This window comes from Pelophylax lessonae (genome assembly GCF_965119305.1).
Source record: "Pelophylax lessonae genome assembly, chromosome: 1".
Lineage (NCBI taxonomy): Eukaryota > Metazoa > Chordata > Amphibia > Anura > Ranidae > Pelophylax > Pelophylax lessonae.
In genome coordinates, this window is record NC_138768.1 from 747,896,443 (window position 1) to 747,913,203 (window position 16,761).

Genomic DNA, 16,761 nt, shown 5'->3' on the forward strand with positions numbered 1-16,761 from the left:
AATGCACAGAGGAGGCAGGGGTCCATTGGCTATATAGTCTATGGAGGAGTCAAACCAAGAATGAGACAAGTGCAGGGGTTCATCAGCATCATGGTATTTGGAGGAGGCAATGCATGAAGGAGACAGGTGGAGGGGTTCTTCGGCACCATAGTATATGGTGAATTCAATGCATGGAGGAGACAGGTGCAGGGGTAGATCACCATCATAGGTACATGCAGGAGTCAATGCATGGAGGAGACAGGTGGAAGGGTTCATCAGCACCATAGTCTATGGAGAAATCAATGCATGGAGGAGACAGGTGTAGGGGTTCATCAGCATCATGGTATACGGAGGAGTCAATTCATGGAGGAGACAGGTGGAAGGGTTCATCAGCACCATAGTCTATGGAGGAGCCAATGCATGGAGGAGACAGGTACAGGGGCTCATCAGTATCATGGCTTTGCATGGAGCAGTCAATGCATGGAGGAGACAGATGGAAGGGTTCATCAGCACCATAGTCTATGGAGAAATCAATGCATGGAGGAGACAGGTGTAGGGGTTCATCAGCATCATGGCTTTGCATGGAGCAGTCAATGCATGGAGGAGACAGATGGAAGGGTTCATCAGCACCATAGTCTATGGAGAAATCAATGCATGGAGGAGACAGGTGTAGGGGTTCACCAGTATCATGGCTATGCATGGAGCAGTCAATTCATGGAGGAGACAGGTGAAAGGGTTCATCAGCACCATAGCCAATTGAGGAGCCAATGCATGGAGGAGACAGGTGCAGGGGTTCACCAGTATCATGGCTATGCATGGAGCAGTCAATTCATGGAGGAGACAGGTGGAAAGGGTTCATCAGCACCATAGTCTATGGAGAAATCAATGCATGGAGGAGACAGGTGTAGGGGTTCATCAGCATCATGGCTATGAATGGAGCAGTCAATACATGGAGGAGACAGGTGGAAAGGGTTCATCAGCACCATAGTCTATGGAGAAATCAATGCATGGAGGAGACAGGTGTAGGGGTTCATCAGCATGGAGGAGACAGGTGTAGGGGTTCATCAGCATCATGGTATACGGAGGAGTCAATTCATGGAGGAGACAGGTGGAAGGGTTCATCAGCACCATAGTCTATGGAGGAGCCAATGCATGGAGGAGACAGGTGCAGGGGTTCACCGGCATCATGGCTATGAATGTAGGAGTTAGGTGAAGAGGATCAGCAGCAGCTTTGCAATAAGTGGAGGAGTCCAGGGCAGGGGTCCAGCATCAACATCAAGGCAATGTCTGTAATGAGTGCATGAATGTGGTAAGAGCAGAGGATGATGGCAATGTCTGGAATAAATGCATGGAAGAGTCAGGATCTGCATATGGCAGTGTGTGAAATGAATGCATGGAGGATGCTGATGGCAGTGTGTGAAATGAATGCATGGAGGATGCAGGATGAGATGCTGATGGCAGTGTCTGGAAGGAATGCATTAAGGATGTAGGGTGATATTCCGATGGCAGTGTGTGGAGCAGTGACAATGGTGTGCAGGGATGCTTCTGCATGGATGTGTGCGGTGCGGGGATGCTGCTGCACGGATGTGTGCAGGGATGCTGCTGCATGGATGTGTGCGGTGCGGGGATGTGTGCATGGATATGTGCGGTGCGGGGATGCTGCTGCATGGATGTGTGCGGTGCGGGGATGCTGCTGCATGGCTGGATGACAGCGCAGGCGCCCCCCGCTCGCTCCATAGCGCTGCAGATGTCGGAGGTGTAAAGGACGGAGAGCTCCCGGGCAGGCTGGCTCATGTCACATTCACACGCATCCCCGAACGAGCTGTCCCCGGCATCCTAGCATCGGGAGCGCTCCGCGGCCAATCCATCCTCTCCCCCTTCTATAAGGAGAGGGAACTCCCAGAGCCAGGCGCGCCCCCGATACCACTCCAGCGCGGGCACCAAGCAAACATCAGCTCGCCCCCGGCTGAGATAGAGAGAGAGACCCTCCTCCATTCAAAGCAGGCAGGATCTGTTCTCAGCGAGCCTCTCTGTACTGCAGCCGCTCTGCACCTCCAGCATCCTCCGTGCCGGCACCATCCCCGCATCCACAACCAGGTAGATACCAATCACTGGGGACCCCCAATGGTGGCTCTGCCCATGCCTAGGACAACTTGTGAAGGTGGCATAAGCTCCAGCCTGGCTTGGGTCTCCGATCTGCTCTACATTCCCATCCCTTGCTACATCTTCAGCTATGTATTCAGTCCCTGTGGTCCCTGGTGATGGTGTAGAGTCCATGTGTAGAGTGTTGACAAGTGGGGTAGTGACTCCAGCACATGGCATTGTGTTAGAGAAGAGTCCAGGTAGAAGAAGACCTTACTACAGTGCTTATGGACTTTCCAGCAGTCCTCCTGGACCATGCATGCCCACCTGGAAGTTCATGGCTCTGCTGTTGCTTGGTGATCTTTTCTTTTCTAGGTGCATCCCAATAATGTGATTTTGTTCTCTTCCTCAGGTTCTTATGTAAAGACCTCACTGGAACCACTATGGAAAGCAGGCTACCCTTCCATAAGAGGAACCTAGGCATGCTCCTCACCCTGCTCATGGGGCTGTCAACAAGGTGAGCTCCTTATCTTCTTCACCTTATAGCATGCATGGACTTTCTGCATTACTCTTATTTAAGCGTTGGACATTTTTTGGTATTTTAATTAAAGCCTGTCTGACACTCATCCATAAAAAACAGAATAATTAGAGCGAAATAGCTGCACTGTAAAGTCGCATTAGTTGAAATCATGGGCACTGCTGATGTTGCCCAATTCCCCATAGCTCTTATCTGTAGGAGGCAGCCATGGGTTAATTATGCTCACAAATCAAATCACTTTATCTGACATAAGCACCAGTGGCAGATGATGTTTAAAAAGTACAGGGAGAGTTGATGAAGTCGATGACAATATCATATTTAACCCTATACTGTTATTATTGAAGGCATTAAAAGAAACTGCATGGCAAAAGACAAAACTGTTGGTACAGTGAGGAGTTGCTGCTGACATGTTGATGCGTTCCCATTTGTTGGACATTGTCTTGTCCCTAGAAAAGTAGTCATGTGGATTGTCGTATCCTCTAGATGGAGCTAGTATACAATGCCAAGCTCTCTCTCAATAAAACAGTGGGAGCTTTATTAGTCAAGTTTGTGTCTGATTGTTTTCTTGTTTCATAATGGCAACATAAATACATAGCGAGTGTTCTCTACAACTTATATTTATCCTGATGTTCCATTTGTCTGCTCAGCAAAAGGGGTAATCAAACTGCTGCTTTGCATACATAATGTATTGTGCAGCTCTTTATATGACAGAGCTGTCCTCAAGGATGAAAGCATAAAATGCAATTTGCAATTTTTATATATGTTATCATCAGTTCCTTTGTGCAGCTATGTACATATTACTAATGCTAATATTTGCATTTAGATGTCATAAAAGATCTAGATCATGTGATGTGCTCAAACATTTTTTATTGCATATTTGTATAACTATCAGTATACTGGTTTATATACCTCTATGTGTATGGAAATAAATTGATAGAATTAAAATGTAAATGTTTAAGAATAGAATGAAAATACCATAGGCAGAGTGTTAATTAATGTAAGTTCTAGACGTTGGTGGCTTAGGAAATATTCACAGATTTTGAATTACTGTATTGCATATATAATAGATACCATCTATGTATTGGTATTTTTACTAGGATTATGTGATTTCAGGAGATTCCAAGTCCCCTTGTTTTTCTATGAAAGTTCTGACTTTTAGCAACAAAACTCTGCAACTCAGAATTAATATTTGTTGAACATTTATGATTTCCTTTGATCATTTAGTATTGACAAATTATTTTTGGTAGTTTTTGTACTTTGAGCTAAAGAATGACAATGTAGGTTTAGCGGGATTAACATTTGGGCAACAAATACATTTCTAATATTTATTTTGTTTTAGCTGCTGCTTTAGCTCAAAGTAGAGAAACTACTAAAAACTATTTTTAAATACTATATTAATTAAAGGACATGATACATTTCCTATAAATAAGTGTGAATAATGTCTATAGGAAACATTTTCAAGATATAATAATAATTTGTTTGCATTATTTGTAGGAAGTATATTTAAATATAGTTATGTATCAATTTTCGATTGTATACTGTTCCATGTTATAACATTTCTAAATATGTAATTGGCATCTGTTCTTAAATAGGGGGTAATATAAAGAGAGCAAGTCTTGCACCTTGTGAAAACCTAGTTTTAATTTAAGCAGCAAATTAGAGTATAAAGACATGAAAAAAAGATCTACTTGGTCTGGTTGGCTGTTTGACCTAATTGCAGGTATAGGGCTGTTATTAATAATATCCTAAATATATACGGTAATTATATATAATATAATGTATATATAAATAAATATATAATATATTTGTTTCCTATCTAAATTGTGATTGTGTTTATTAATAAAGTGCACCTGTTTATTTAGTTTTAATACAACTTTATAAAATGTATTTTCCAAATATACATACATACATTAAAAACTTAATATTATTATGGTACCCTTTGCATAATAATATAATTGAATTATAATAATAATAGATTTATGGCAGCCTTTGCATAGTAATCCTTATTTATTTATTTTTTTTATTTAAAAAATATTTATTATATTATTTAAAAAATATTTCTGTTTTTGTGTTCATTGGAATAAACCAACAAAGTGTGATCCAGTACTTGACTTCTACTAATGTTGCCCTGTTTTGTAGCTGTCAGAATAAAAACAAGACAGGGAAAGGCTGGATAAACACATAGCACCGCATTGACAAAGCATGTCCAGTTTGTGTGAAATGGCCGTTGGCTGTGCTGTTTCTTAGTATTCTTTCCTATCTCGATGTTGTTTAAAGTTGCACTTTTAGTGGACATCAAGAGCTGCAACACTCTTGTTTGATGTATCCATTAGCCTACTGCGTTGGGTCCAGATACGGCTGGGGAGCCATTTACGAAAGAAGATTTTGTGTTATTATTGCAGCCATATGTGCATCCATTCCTTACACATCAAGGGGGTCATTTACAAAAGTAGAACATTTTTTCACTTAGCCCAGCGGAGCTGTGTTCACGTCAAACACCCAGTCATGTGCGGGGGCTTTAAATAAATAGTATCCTCCTCTGCACATAATTGGGGGATTGACATGCCTACAGCTTCATCGGTATAGCTAAGTGAAAACAAAATGACTTCTTAGTAAGTCATCCCCTAAGCCTTAGTAACTTACCAAAATGATCAACTGGCAGCAAATTCCTACTCTTTGTTGTGACAGTGATTAGTTATATTGTATGCTATTCTTCTTATCTACCTATATATGAGTTTTAAATATCTTAGTAATGCTTAACTCTGAAATTATTTATGCCTAGGCAAGTCCTTGCAGACAACGTGGATGATGATGCAAAAAATAACATAACCATCTTCACAAGAATTCTAGACAGACTTCTGGATGGGTATGATAATCGTCTCAGGCCAGGATTAGGAGGTAATGTTTCTATAATAGAGTTACTTATAAATTCCTGGAACGGATGTGAAAATGAAGTAGTACAATTTAAATTGTTGTTCCGGCAATAATTGTACATGGTTGGCTAAAATTCGGGGGAAAGTTAATGTTCAGTTTCGGCTTCAGTATGTCAAGAAGTTCTGGGAATTGCAGTTCCTTAGTAGGGATTGCTCTTTTCAATGTTTCTTTAACCACTTAAGGACCAGGTGTTTTTTTGCGATACAACACTGCGTTACTTTAATTGACAATTGCGCCATTGTGCAACACTGTACCAAATAAAATTGATGTCCTTTCTTCCCACAAATAGAGCTTTCTTTTGGTGGTATTTGATCACCTCTGCGGTATTTATTTTCTGCGCTATAAACATAAAAAGAGCGACAATTCTGAAAAAAAAAAACAATATTTTTACCAATAAGTGTATATGGATTGGTTTGCTCAAAAGTTATCGCATCTACAAACTAGGGGATAGATTTATGTCAATTTTATTTAATTTTTAGTAATAATGGCGGCATTCAGCAATTTTTAGCGGGACTGCAACATTGAGATGTACTGATTGGACACTTAACCGACACTTTTGACACTTTTGGGGGTCCACTGACATTACTACAGTAATCAGTGCTAAAAATATGCAATGTTACTGTACTAATGGCACTGGCATGGACGGGGATAACACCAGGGGCAATCAAAGGGTTAACTGTGTGGCTAGGGGATGCTTTCTAATTGGTGGGGGTTGTAATCACTGGATGAACACAGAGACCTGTGTTCCTAAGTAGGAGGAACACGGGATCCCTGTGTTCGTCACTGACAGAACAGCGGTCTTCCTTGTTTACATCAGCAGACCGCCGCTTTGTCTCCATGGGGAGCAATGGAGGGCGCCCAGTGGCCATCGCATCCGCAGGACCCGCTGATTGGCTCCCACTCTAGCCAGTCGGTGCGTGTCTCCGGCGGCGCTCCCTCTCTATCTGCTACACGAAGCTATGTACAGATACGTTGTTTCGTGTAACAGAGCCGCCCTACCACAGTATAACTATGGCGGCTGGTCAGGAAGTGTTTAAAAAAAGTAACAATTGTTTGAGTTACTTTATTCCTTTTTGGTCAACACATCTGATACATTTAAGATTGATTTACTAAAACTGGAATGTGCAAAACCTGATGCAGCTCTGCATATAAACCAATCCGCTTCCATGTTTTTTGTCAAGGCTTCATTGAACAAGCTGACGTTAGAAGCTGATTGGCTACTATAAACAGCTGCACCACATTTTGCACTCTCCAGTTTTAGTAAATCAATCCCCATTAACTGTCACTATTACAATATACAGTTGATAATTTCATTAATATCCAAACTCGAACTACTATTTAGTCTATTAAAATAACATTATCAACGAGAGGTGCACAATATAATAGGAGATTGTCTTTATAAAGCTTTCCATAGTTTAATTCACACTTATATTTTTAATAGCAAAATATTGTTTCATATTTTTATAAACTGAAATTATTACAAAGATACAGCACTAAAACACCCAATATACATATAAAACAATGAAGAAATGACCAACAAATCTAAAATTGACATAGAATGCTTCACAATTATAACCAACTCTGCGACAGAAAAAAAAAAGCATTGAAATTCATATAGAGAGTTGTAGATACTCATTAGACCCCTGTCTTGCGGTAGTGCGACAAATGGTACAAATTGTGAAAGATTCATGTAGGTGTACAAGAATCGGGTGCAGAAATGTCTCAGACAGGATTTTGTCTGCGACACAATGCTTACATGAAACAGAAAATATGTCACGAGCACCCCGACAATGCATATTTAAAACACTTTATTCCATCATAGAAGAGGTCTTATTTACCCTTACTTTCCTCATCACTGATTTGGTGATATTTCTTTAGGAATTCGGAACTCGGCACAAAGAAGAACTACATGAATCTGTTGCACTCCTTAGTACCAACAATTAAAATGTCACATAGTTTCATAAAATTGGCACAAGGCTTCCAACTACACCCACACCACCAGAAATGTGTTACAAATGCCATATTTAATTGCCTCCATAGTGCGCATAATCCAACAGCAAATATTAGCATTCAGTGTTAGTCCACTACTCTCAATCCACATTTGCGATAAATAACATATGCTTAATCCTTACCCAAACTGTAGTAATAACTTCCATCCCATAGCCCCTAGTCCATCTCAAGAGTGAGCAAGAGAGGGTGGCTACTTTCCTACATACAGTGGGACCATGGAAATCAAATGTGGCCACCCTCTATTAGGAAGTCGGATCACAGAAACCTAAAAAGGAATATGGAGAGTTGGAAGAGGCTGGGAGCAAGAGAAGGTACTATTTTAGTTCTAAAGTGACACTTAAACTCTGGTTTTAACCTTCCTAGCGGTATTCCCGAGTGTGGCTCGGGGTTAATTTTCAGTACCAAAAGGGGTAACCCCGAGCCACACTCGGGATTACCACAGAAAAAAAAATTAACCTTTCCCTGCGATCCCCCGCCGTCTTCCCCAGCCTTCCTGTAGCCATCCTCCCGCTGTCCTCTCACTCGACGCCGGCACATTCTTCCGGTTCCCTTCCCTGGGAGCGCCGCATCGTGCGGGGGGGGGGGGTGGAACCGGTGAGAGATTAAAGAAAAAATGGCATGATACAGTGTAATCTGTTAGAATTACAACTTTGTATCATTCCATTTCACCTAGAGGCTTTTGCAGTGCCCTGCCTTTACTTTTTGCGGTACATTGTGCCTGGAAAATTGATAACGTCCATGGCGTCCAAAAATCGTTCTTTTAGCTCAAAAACTCTTTTGGACGAACTGGAAAGCAGCGACAGTGAATTTGAAATATTTGAAGAACTGAGCAATAGCGATTCGTGGGAAATTTCGTCATCAGGTACTTAAAGTGACAACAGCGGCGATTCTGAGACTGAGCTCAGCGATGTGCGGACTTCGTGCTCTATTGACTGCAATACAGATTAGGCAGCACCCCCAAGTACAGATTCTCCCTCATAATGAAATATCTCCACTTCGAAAACAATGAAGAATTTGATTAAATTTATTATTATTACATTATAATTTATGATTTTGTGTTTCAAACTTTATCATACCCAGGATGTCTACTAGACTCTTGTTTGGACAGATTTAAGTCAGTTATTTCTAAGAATTACAGGCCTAAAATATAAAACATATTTCCATGAAAAACAATGTACCGCATGTAGCTCAGAAATTCTGACATAATCAGACCGCCAGGGAGGTTAAAAAAATATAAAAATTATGTGTGGGCTCTTAACCTAAAGAATACCTGCTATTTCTCTCAGCCTTCTCCAAATCTCTGGAATTTTGCTGTTGTGATGTGACCTCCTGTTAGAAGGTGGCTACGTTTTTTGGTGGTGAATGTAGTCACCTTCTCTTGCTCACTCCTGAGATGGACTAGGAACTTTGGATGATGGGATTTGTAGTGTGCATAGAGCAGTGCACATGACTACAACTAACATGAGAGGGTTTAGGAGCTCATAGGGCAGTGATTGTGAACCTTGGCACCCCAGATGTTTTGAAACTGCATTTCCCATGATGCTCAACTGCACCACAGAATGCATGAGCATCATGGGAAATGTAGTTCCACAACATCTGGGGTGCCAAGGTTCGCCATCACTGTCATAGGGTATATTACAAGGAGGCAGTGTCTCCTGTCAGTGTCATTTAAAATACATACTTACATATCATTTTTTTTAAACCAGTGTTTAGTGTCACTTTATGAAAAGAATACATAGAATCAAGCAAGGCTGCACAGCATCAAATATATGGCAAGAGGCTGAGGTCCTTCGCAATACAAGCTTGCTTGGTTTGCCTTTAAACAGTCATGGGGCAGTTTTTCAAAAACTAGTTATTGGTAAATTTAGTGAACTTTCTGACCTTTGCACAGAACCTGTGTTTCCTAGTTTGAAGATTGATCTTCGTTGCCACTAAGCTTTTCTTTTTAAGTATGTAGCTTTTGCAACTCTCTATACCTGTATTTGTTAGATTAGGGCTGCGAATTTTGTGAGTCAGGATTCCAAATGTGCTTCAGCTATCAGTTTTTCCAGTATTTCTAGTTATTGAATATGTTATATAAACTGTTAGATGCTTTTGTTCACCGTTTATGTTTTGAAGCCCTAGATCAGCCTTTCTCAACCTTTAAAACCCTGCGGAACCCTTGATAAAATGTTCAAACCCCCGGGGACCAACTGCTAACTTTGAACACATATACAGCTCACAGTGCATTTGTATCATTAGTTAGATGTGGTAGATATACTGTATTTTCTGGCGTATAAGACTACTTTTGAACCTCAAAAAAATCCCCCAAAAATGGGGGGTCGTCTTATACGCCGAGTATAATATACTTTCTCCAAGGTAACCTAAGTATAAGTATCACCGGTAGATGTAATCTCTCAAGAAGCTGGCTGTGTGGGAATCCTGTACTGGTATACCGTATGTACCGTAGCTTCGGCTACATACAGTGTACCGCACTGAGACAATCAGGGAGAGCGATGTATTCTATTATTGAATGCAAAGCCTGCTCGGATTGGTGGAGTAACATCAGCCCGCCTCTCTGACTCTGCCAATCCGAGCAGGCTTTGCATTCAATAATAGAATACATCGCTCACTGTGATTGGCTCAGCGCGGTATACTGTATGTAGCCGAAGCTACGGTACATACGATATACCGGTACAGGATTCCCGCACAGGCAGCGTCTTGAGATTTCATCTACTGGTAATACTTAGGGTACCTTGGAGATATTATGAGAGATTACATGTATTACAGTACTAGGGTACCTTAGAGATCTATGAGAAATCTGATGTTTTTCAATGGTGTTGCCTTGCTTCGGAAGGGGTGTAGTCTTATACGGCGAGTATAGCCCAAAACCTATGTTTTAACTTGAAAATTAGGGGGGTCGTCTTATACACCCAGTCGTCTTATACGCCGGTAAATAAGGTAATTGTTTAAATAATAATTTATTTGTCATTCCAACTGTTTTGGCACCCAAGGCGGATCATTTATGGGCCCCTTCCATTGGTAGCCAATAGCAGGAAGAATGCCCCCTCACATTAGTAGTCTTTTGGAAAAATTTCACCCTCAGAGATAGCCCAAATGATCACATGTTTCAGCTGTTACATATCCAAGAGAAAAGGGCAGAGGATCCACTGGCTCTACCCATTACATTGGGTATGTAACTATACAGGCATCATCAGATGAGAAGTCAGTCAACCATTGCTTATTTGCTCAAAAAATCCTTGGCAATCTCTGGAGGGATCCTAGGCTTCCATGGAACCCTGTCTGACAAAGGCTTTCCAAGGTAATGAATGATTAAATATGGTGCATTGACACTATGGAAACAGCCATAATTCATGACGTGTCTATTTCAAACCACCTACATTCAACTACAGAGGAGAAGCACAAACAATACTAAGAGAGCTCTGTAAGTGCTGAGTGCAATCATTGGATACTTAAAGAGGTATGAAACTCAAAACTAAAAAATGTAATGTCTTGCAGCTTACCAATCCCTAGATGTGGTGGCCACACTCAGGAATGAGCACAGGGGGCATATTTGGACAATAGCATTGGCAATCTAAGGAGAGGGGAGTGGTAGATGTACTAGCAGATTTAAATACACTAACATATTGAAGCCAGCTCACACTTTATAAGCGAACATTTGTTTTGGGATAAAGGTTTTACATGAATAAAATAAAACAGATTATTGTAAGCAATTCTGCCAGTGTTAATTGGTTTGTCTCAGCCCTGTAACTGATACATCTGCAAGAGAGCTTGTTGTGTTGAAGAACAACAGACATAGTGGCCAGATCACCAGGTGAAAATAGAAGAAAGAAAGCCTAAAAAAGAAAAACAATGCAGCCCTCACATCTAAGAATGAATAAGTTGCAATATAATAAATATTTGCTTTTGGGTTTAATACCACTTTAATTATGCACTAAATGGCACATCATATCTTTAAAAGGGGAATGTAGTTTTAACCACATTTTGAAAGCATGCATTATGTAGATGATTTCTTGGCAAACAGTAAGCATAATGATTTTGCTTTCTAGCTACTTGGCTCATATAAGTCTAGCTAAGTGCTGGTATCTTCTGACTCTGTATAGTTGACTTACTAAAACAATAGAAGCTGCATACTTGGCAAAGTGAATTTTCACTTTGAAAGTGTATATTCCCTTTGGAAAATTAATTTTATAGGGTACCCTGTATTCTCTTTTGAATGCCAATCATGTGCAGGAACCTACAAGGGCAGCATTTTTGCTAGCATATGATTGGATTATTAAAGTGAGCGCTACCTTATTTACTAAGTTCAGTGAGCATGCACTTTTTTTAAAGGAACATGCATGTATTAAATCACCCCCAATGTGTATTGCCACTTAGTGGAAGGGTGTCCAATTCAGAGAGGAAGGCTGAAGAAGCAGTGTCAGTGCTAGGTTGACTCACAACTTTAAGTTTTACAAGATCTGCCTCCCTGTGCTTTATCTTAGAGTAGACACCTTCATCTAAGCATTTAGGGTCTAAAGCAGGCATGTCCAACCTGCGGCCCGGGGGCCGCATGCGGGCCAGGACCGCAGGCAATGAGGCCCACTGCCCCCTGACAATTTTTTATTTTTTTTGCTGGGGAGGAAGGAAGTCGAGTCAGGGGCACAGCCACAGAGGCAGCCTCGGAGGGGATCATCCACTAGTTGTGTTAAATTAGTGCTGGGGGGGCGCGGCAGCACGGGAAAGGAGCGGCGGCGTTTTATTACTTATATACCTTAACTAATAGTATATATTTTATATGCGGCCCGAGAGAATTTCTGTACACTCAATGTGGCCCAGAGAAGCCAAAAGGTTGGACACCCATGGTCTAAGCAAGTCATACACCAAAATTCTTTGTTTTTAAGAACATTTGTCCAATTTTCTAATTGCTAGTGGGGTCAAACAGTAACAAGATATTTGAAAGAAGCAGGATGGAAAATCTTTCTTGAAAACACAAATTTCTAACAATGTATGTGGTCTTTGTTCAGGAAATTACATTAATTCCAAAATCGAATGTGACTTTCATACTTTCGAATGACATTTGTCCAGTCATCATCGAAAGTCTAAAGAATTTTCATGCAAATGTTCATATGAATATTTGTGCATACATTCATTCAAAAATCTACTAATGTATAGCCAACTTAACAGGGGACAGCTTTATAGTTTATACCAGGGGACTTCAAACTGTGGCCCTCCAGTTGTTCAGGAACTACAATTCCCATCATGCCTAGTCATGTCTGTGAATGTCAGAGTTTTACAATTTCTCATGGGATGTGTAGTTCTGCAACAGCTGGAGGGCCGTAGTTTGAGAATCCCTGGTTTATTCTATATATAGAGGGTGTAGCTAAAACTACACTTATCCTAATTATATAAAAGTTCAGTACATCTATAGGTAACGTAATGATTTTAATAGCAAATTCACACCTATACACACACATTAATGGCTGTATAAGTTGGTGCACTAACATGCAATTTAGCATGCTTTATTATGATTTTTAATGTAAAGTAACCTTTAATTTTAACACCAAGGTTTTAAATTACATTATCTATTCCTGATTTTTATTTCAAATCCGAAAAATGTGGCATGGTCCTTTGAACCCCTTACCAAGTCAGTACAACGCTGCCTATGGTAAAATATTTTTAAACCCAAGAACAAAAATGTAATATATTGGAGCATGCCAGTCCTTGGCATGGGTGCATGGGTCCTTGAGGTGGGTGCATTCGTTTTTATCAAGCTTTGTATTTTCACTTGTTGATCCTGCTGTTAAAGCAGTATTAAACTCAAAGGCAAACATTTATTATATTGCAGTTTAGCAATTGTTAGATGTGATGGCTGCATTTGATTTATTTTTTAGGCATTACTTTATTTTTTATTTACGACAGGTGATCTGGCTAGTAAGTCTGTTGCTTTTGAAAAGAACAAGCTCTCCTGTAGATGTAGCAGTTAGAAGGATGAGTCAAACCATTTACCACTGACAGGGTGCTTACAATGATCACCTTTTATCACCATGAGATGAAGGTTTTTTGTAAAAATTGTATCCCAAATGGAAAAAAAAACTGTTGCTGTAACTGCTTATAAAGTGTGAGCTGGAGTTTGGCTTCAGTTTGTTAGTATATTTCCTTGTTCAATTTTTTTTTTTTTTTTATTCGATAGAAAAAGGATAACAAATAAGAGTACATAATAGTAACATGCAGTTTGTTAGTATACTTAAAGTGGAGTTCCACCCTAAATTTATACTTACCTCCATCTTCTTGCTCCGAGTCACCTGAAAAACAAATGGATAATCGCAAATTTATTTTTTTTTACTTACCTTGTTTAGAACAAAATATACTTACCTTACTTCCTCTTCCTCCCCTCGGTGGCCACGGCGATTCATCACTTCCTGGCTTGCAATGATTCCTGGGAGCTGAACATCATCGCTCCCAGGAATCAATGCGCCTGCACCAGCCCCGACGTCAGTTCCGGTGCAGGCACCGTCATACCTTGTTAAACAGCTTCTGGGCATGCCCAGAAGCTGTGCAGGGATGCCGCTGCGGCACCGGAAGTGACGGCGGGGCCGGTGCAGTGCATCGTGGGACCGAAGAAGACGGAAGAGGACACAGAAGAGGATCGCACTGGCTTCAAGCTGCCCACACCTGAGATGGCAGCGCTGGAGAATACATTTTCAAGGTAAGTATTTCTTCTAAAAGGTAAGTGCAACCCGGGACAGATCAGAGGCTAGCCGTTGTGGAATGCACTAGCCCTGACTGTCCCGGGGGTATTTTTATTAAAAAAAACTTACCCAGGGTGGAACTCCGCTTTAAATCTCCTAGTACATATAACACTCCCAGTCCCTCAGTCTGACAGTGCTGCTGTCCAACGGTACCCTTGTGCTCTTTCATCCCAAATGGAAGCACTCTAATACAGGAGGTGTGTTATTGGCCAGATCAGGAGAAAACAGAGAAAACAAAAGCTGAAAAAAAGGAAACTAATACAGCCACCACATCTAATGATTGGTAAGCTGCAGTATATTACATTTTTATTTTTGGGAATAAAACCCTAGATGACACTGCTCACTCATTGCATGGCATCTATGGAGGAGCAGTGTTGTCCGCCTAGAACAGGAGGTTTGTTAGGACATTGGAACACCTACCCCTCTCCTCATCTCCAATTCATATAGGGTGTCCTGTTGTTCGTAGAACTTATCTGTTATGACTTGTGATGAAAAACATGCAAGCTCACTGGTTTTCTTGCAGGATCAATGTTTTTTTATGCTTGCACTTAGTGAACAGATATACTAAAACACTTTTAATGGCATACCTAAAAGACCAAAAGATAACAAATAAAAGAAAATCATGTTTAGGGTTTATATACACTTTAATTATATATGAGAGGAGTCCCATGGGCACCTTCACCTATTGCTGCTAAAAGCCCGCAAGGTTTACATTTTGTTCATTCAATAAACCTGATCCATCATAACATTTTTTAAATGTGTTCTGTGCAATATGACCTTATACCTTTGAAATACTTTACTAGTTAATCGTGGCAAAGCCATATGCCCCAGGGCCCCCCATAGTTGTGGGTTAGCTAAAATAAAAACAGTCAAGTTGTATATTGCTGCTGGGCTTGGGTTTAATTTGCTGTGTTTCAGAATTGTAATCCCAAAGTGCTGCAACCTCCCTCTGTTTATCGTCTGGCCTCTGGCCAGTAAGAGAAAAAGGATTATTATTGTGGCTTGTTGGCATATAGTTATAAACGGGGCACCACATGCATTAAGAGGCAGACCTCTGTCACTCATAATTATTGCAGTTACTAATAGAAAATGTGGTGAGGATAAATAACTACTTCAAGACCAGGCCTAGTTCTAAATATGTGTTGTTTACAAGTTAAAATCAGTATTTTTTATTTTTTTGCTAGAAAATTACTTAAAACCCCCATACATTATTGTTCAGGACATTTTATAGATAGGCAACTCCTATCCTCGTATTGGTTAGTGGTTCCAAAAATAATAATTAATAACTACTGCAGTAGGGAACAGACACAAAAATATACACTCCGCATCTTTCCAAAATAACTGTTCTGTTTTATTTGACGCAATTGAAAGGTTTTATACACATGATTACGTAAGTATCACATTATTATTACAATTGTACTTTTATGGTAACAAGGGGCGTAACATAGACAGGCTCATTCTAATCAGGACTCGAAAGAATGCAAACATGTAACGAAAACATTATTAGTGCCGTGTGCGCAATGAGTGCAGTGTGCAATACATATAAAATATAATACAATAATATACAGGATGTACAAATTTCCTTTACAATCATATATTTGTTTTTTAGCAGAGACCCTAGAGAATAAAATGAAGATCGTTGCAATATTTTATGTAACACCGTATTTGAGCAGCGGTCTTACAAACGGAATTTTTTTTAGGAAAAAAATTCACTTTTTTTAATTAAAAAAAAAAAAGAAAACAGTAAGGTTAGCCCATTTTTTTGTATACTGTGAAAGATGATGTTACGCTGAATAAATAGATACCTAACATGTAATTCTTTGAAATAGCACACGCTCGTGGATGGTACTTAATCTCCATAGGTGACGCTTTAAAATATTTTACAGGTTACCTGTTTAGAGTTACAGAGTCTAGTGCTAGAATTTTTGCTCTCGCTTTAATGATCGTGGCAATACCTCACGTGTGGGTTTAACACCGCTTACATATATGGACGCGACTTACATATGAGTTCACTTCTGCGCGCAAACTCGGAGGGACGGGACGCTTTAAATTTTTTATTTTTTTCACCTTTATTTACTTTTTATTTTTACACTGTTACATTTTTTCTTTGATCACTATATTTCTGTTACAGTAAAAGGTATATAAAATAAATATCCACAAATGATAAATATATTATATCCCCTGCGCACAAGTAAATATTGTTAAATGAGTCTGATTCCAGACCTATCGCAGCTACTTTAGAGTTGTAGATATGTTAAGATTACCAGAAAAAAGTCACAAATAACGAACCAAGAACTAGTAAGAGTAGCGCAGATAGTAAAATTTGTAATCCTCCACACAAAAAATAAAGTCTCTTTAAATGATATGCAGAGTCTCTTAAAGTGTTCTCCACTGATTTGGGAATATTCGTGATTTTAGAGGGTCACCACACCACACATCCTTCACCCTGGTGCTCAATAAGGGGGGTGGCAACTCACCAGATGGTAT

At 40.1% G+C, this 16,761-nt stretch overlaps 1 protein-coding gene across 1 annotated transcript in view; it reads left to right on the plus strand.

Moving 5' to 3' along the window:
• The first annotated feature begins 1,675 nt into the window (after window positions 1-1,675).
• Window positions 1,676-16,761, plus strand: part of GABRA2 (gamma-aminobutyric acid type A receptor subunit alpha2) — a 275,998-nt gene continuing 260,912 nt past the window's right edge. The window contains exons 1-3 of the mRNA XM_082243452.1: window positions 1,676-2,076; window positions 2,474-2,578; window positions 5,382-5,497. Coding sequence (XP_082099578.1) covers window positions 2,505-2,578; window positions 5,382-5,497 — 190 coding nt within the window. The 5' untranslated portion in view covers window positions 1,676-2,076; window positions 2,474-2,504. The remainder of the gene's footprint in view (window positions 2,077-2,473; window positions 2,579-5,381; window positions 5,498-16,761) is intronic.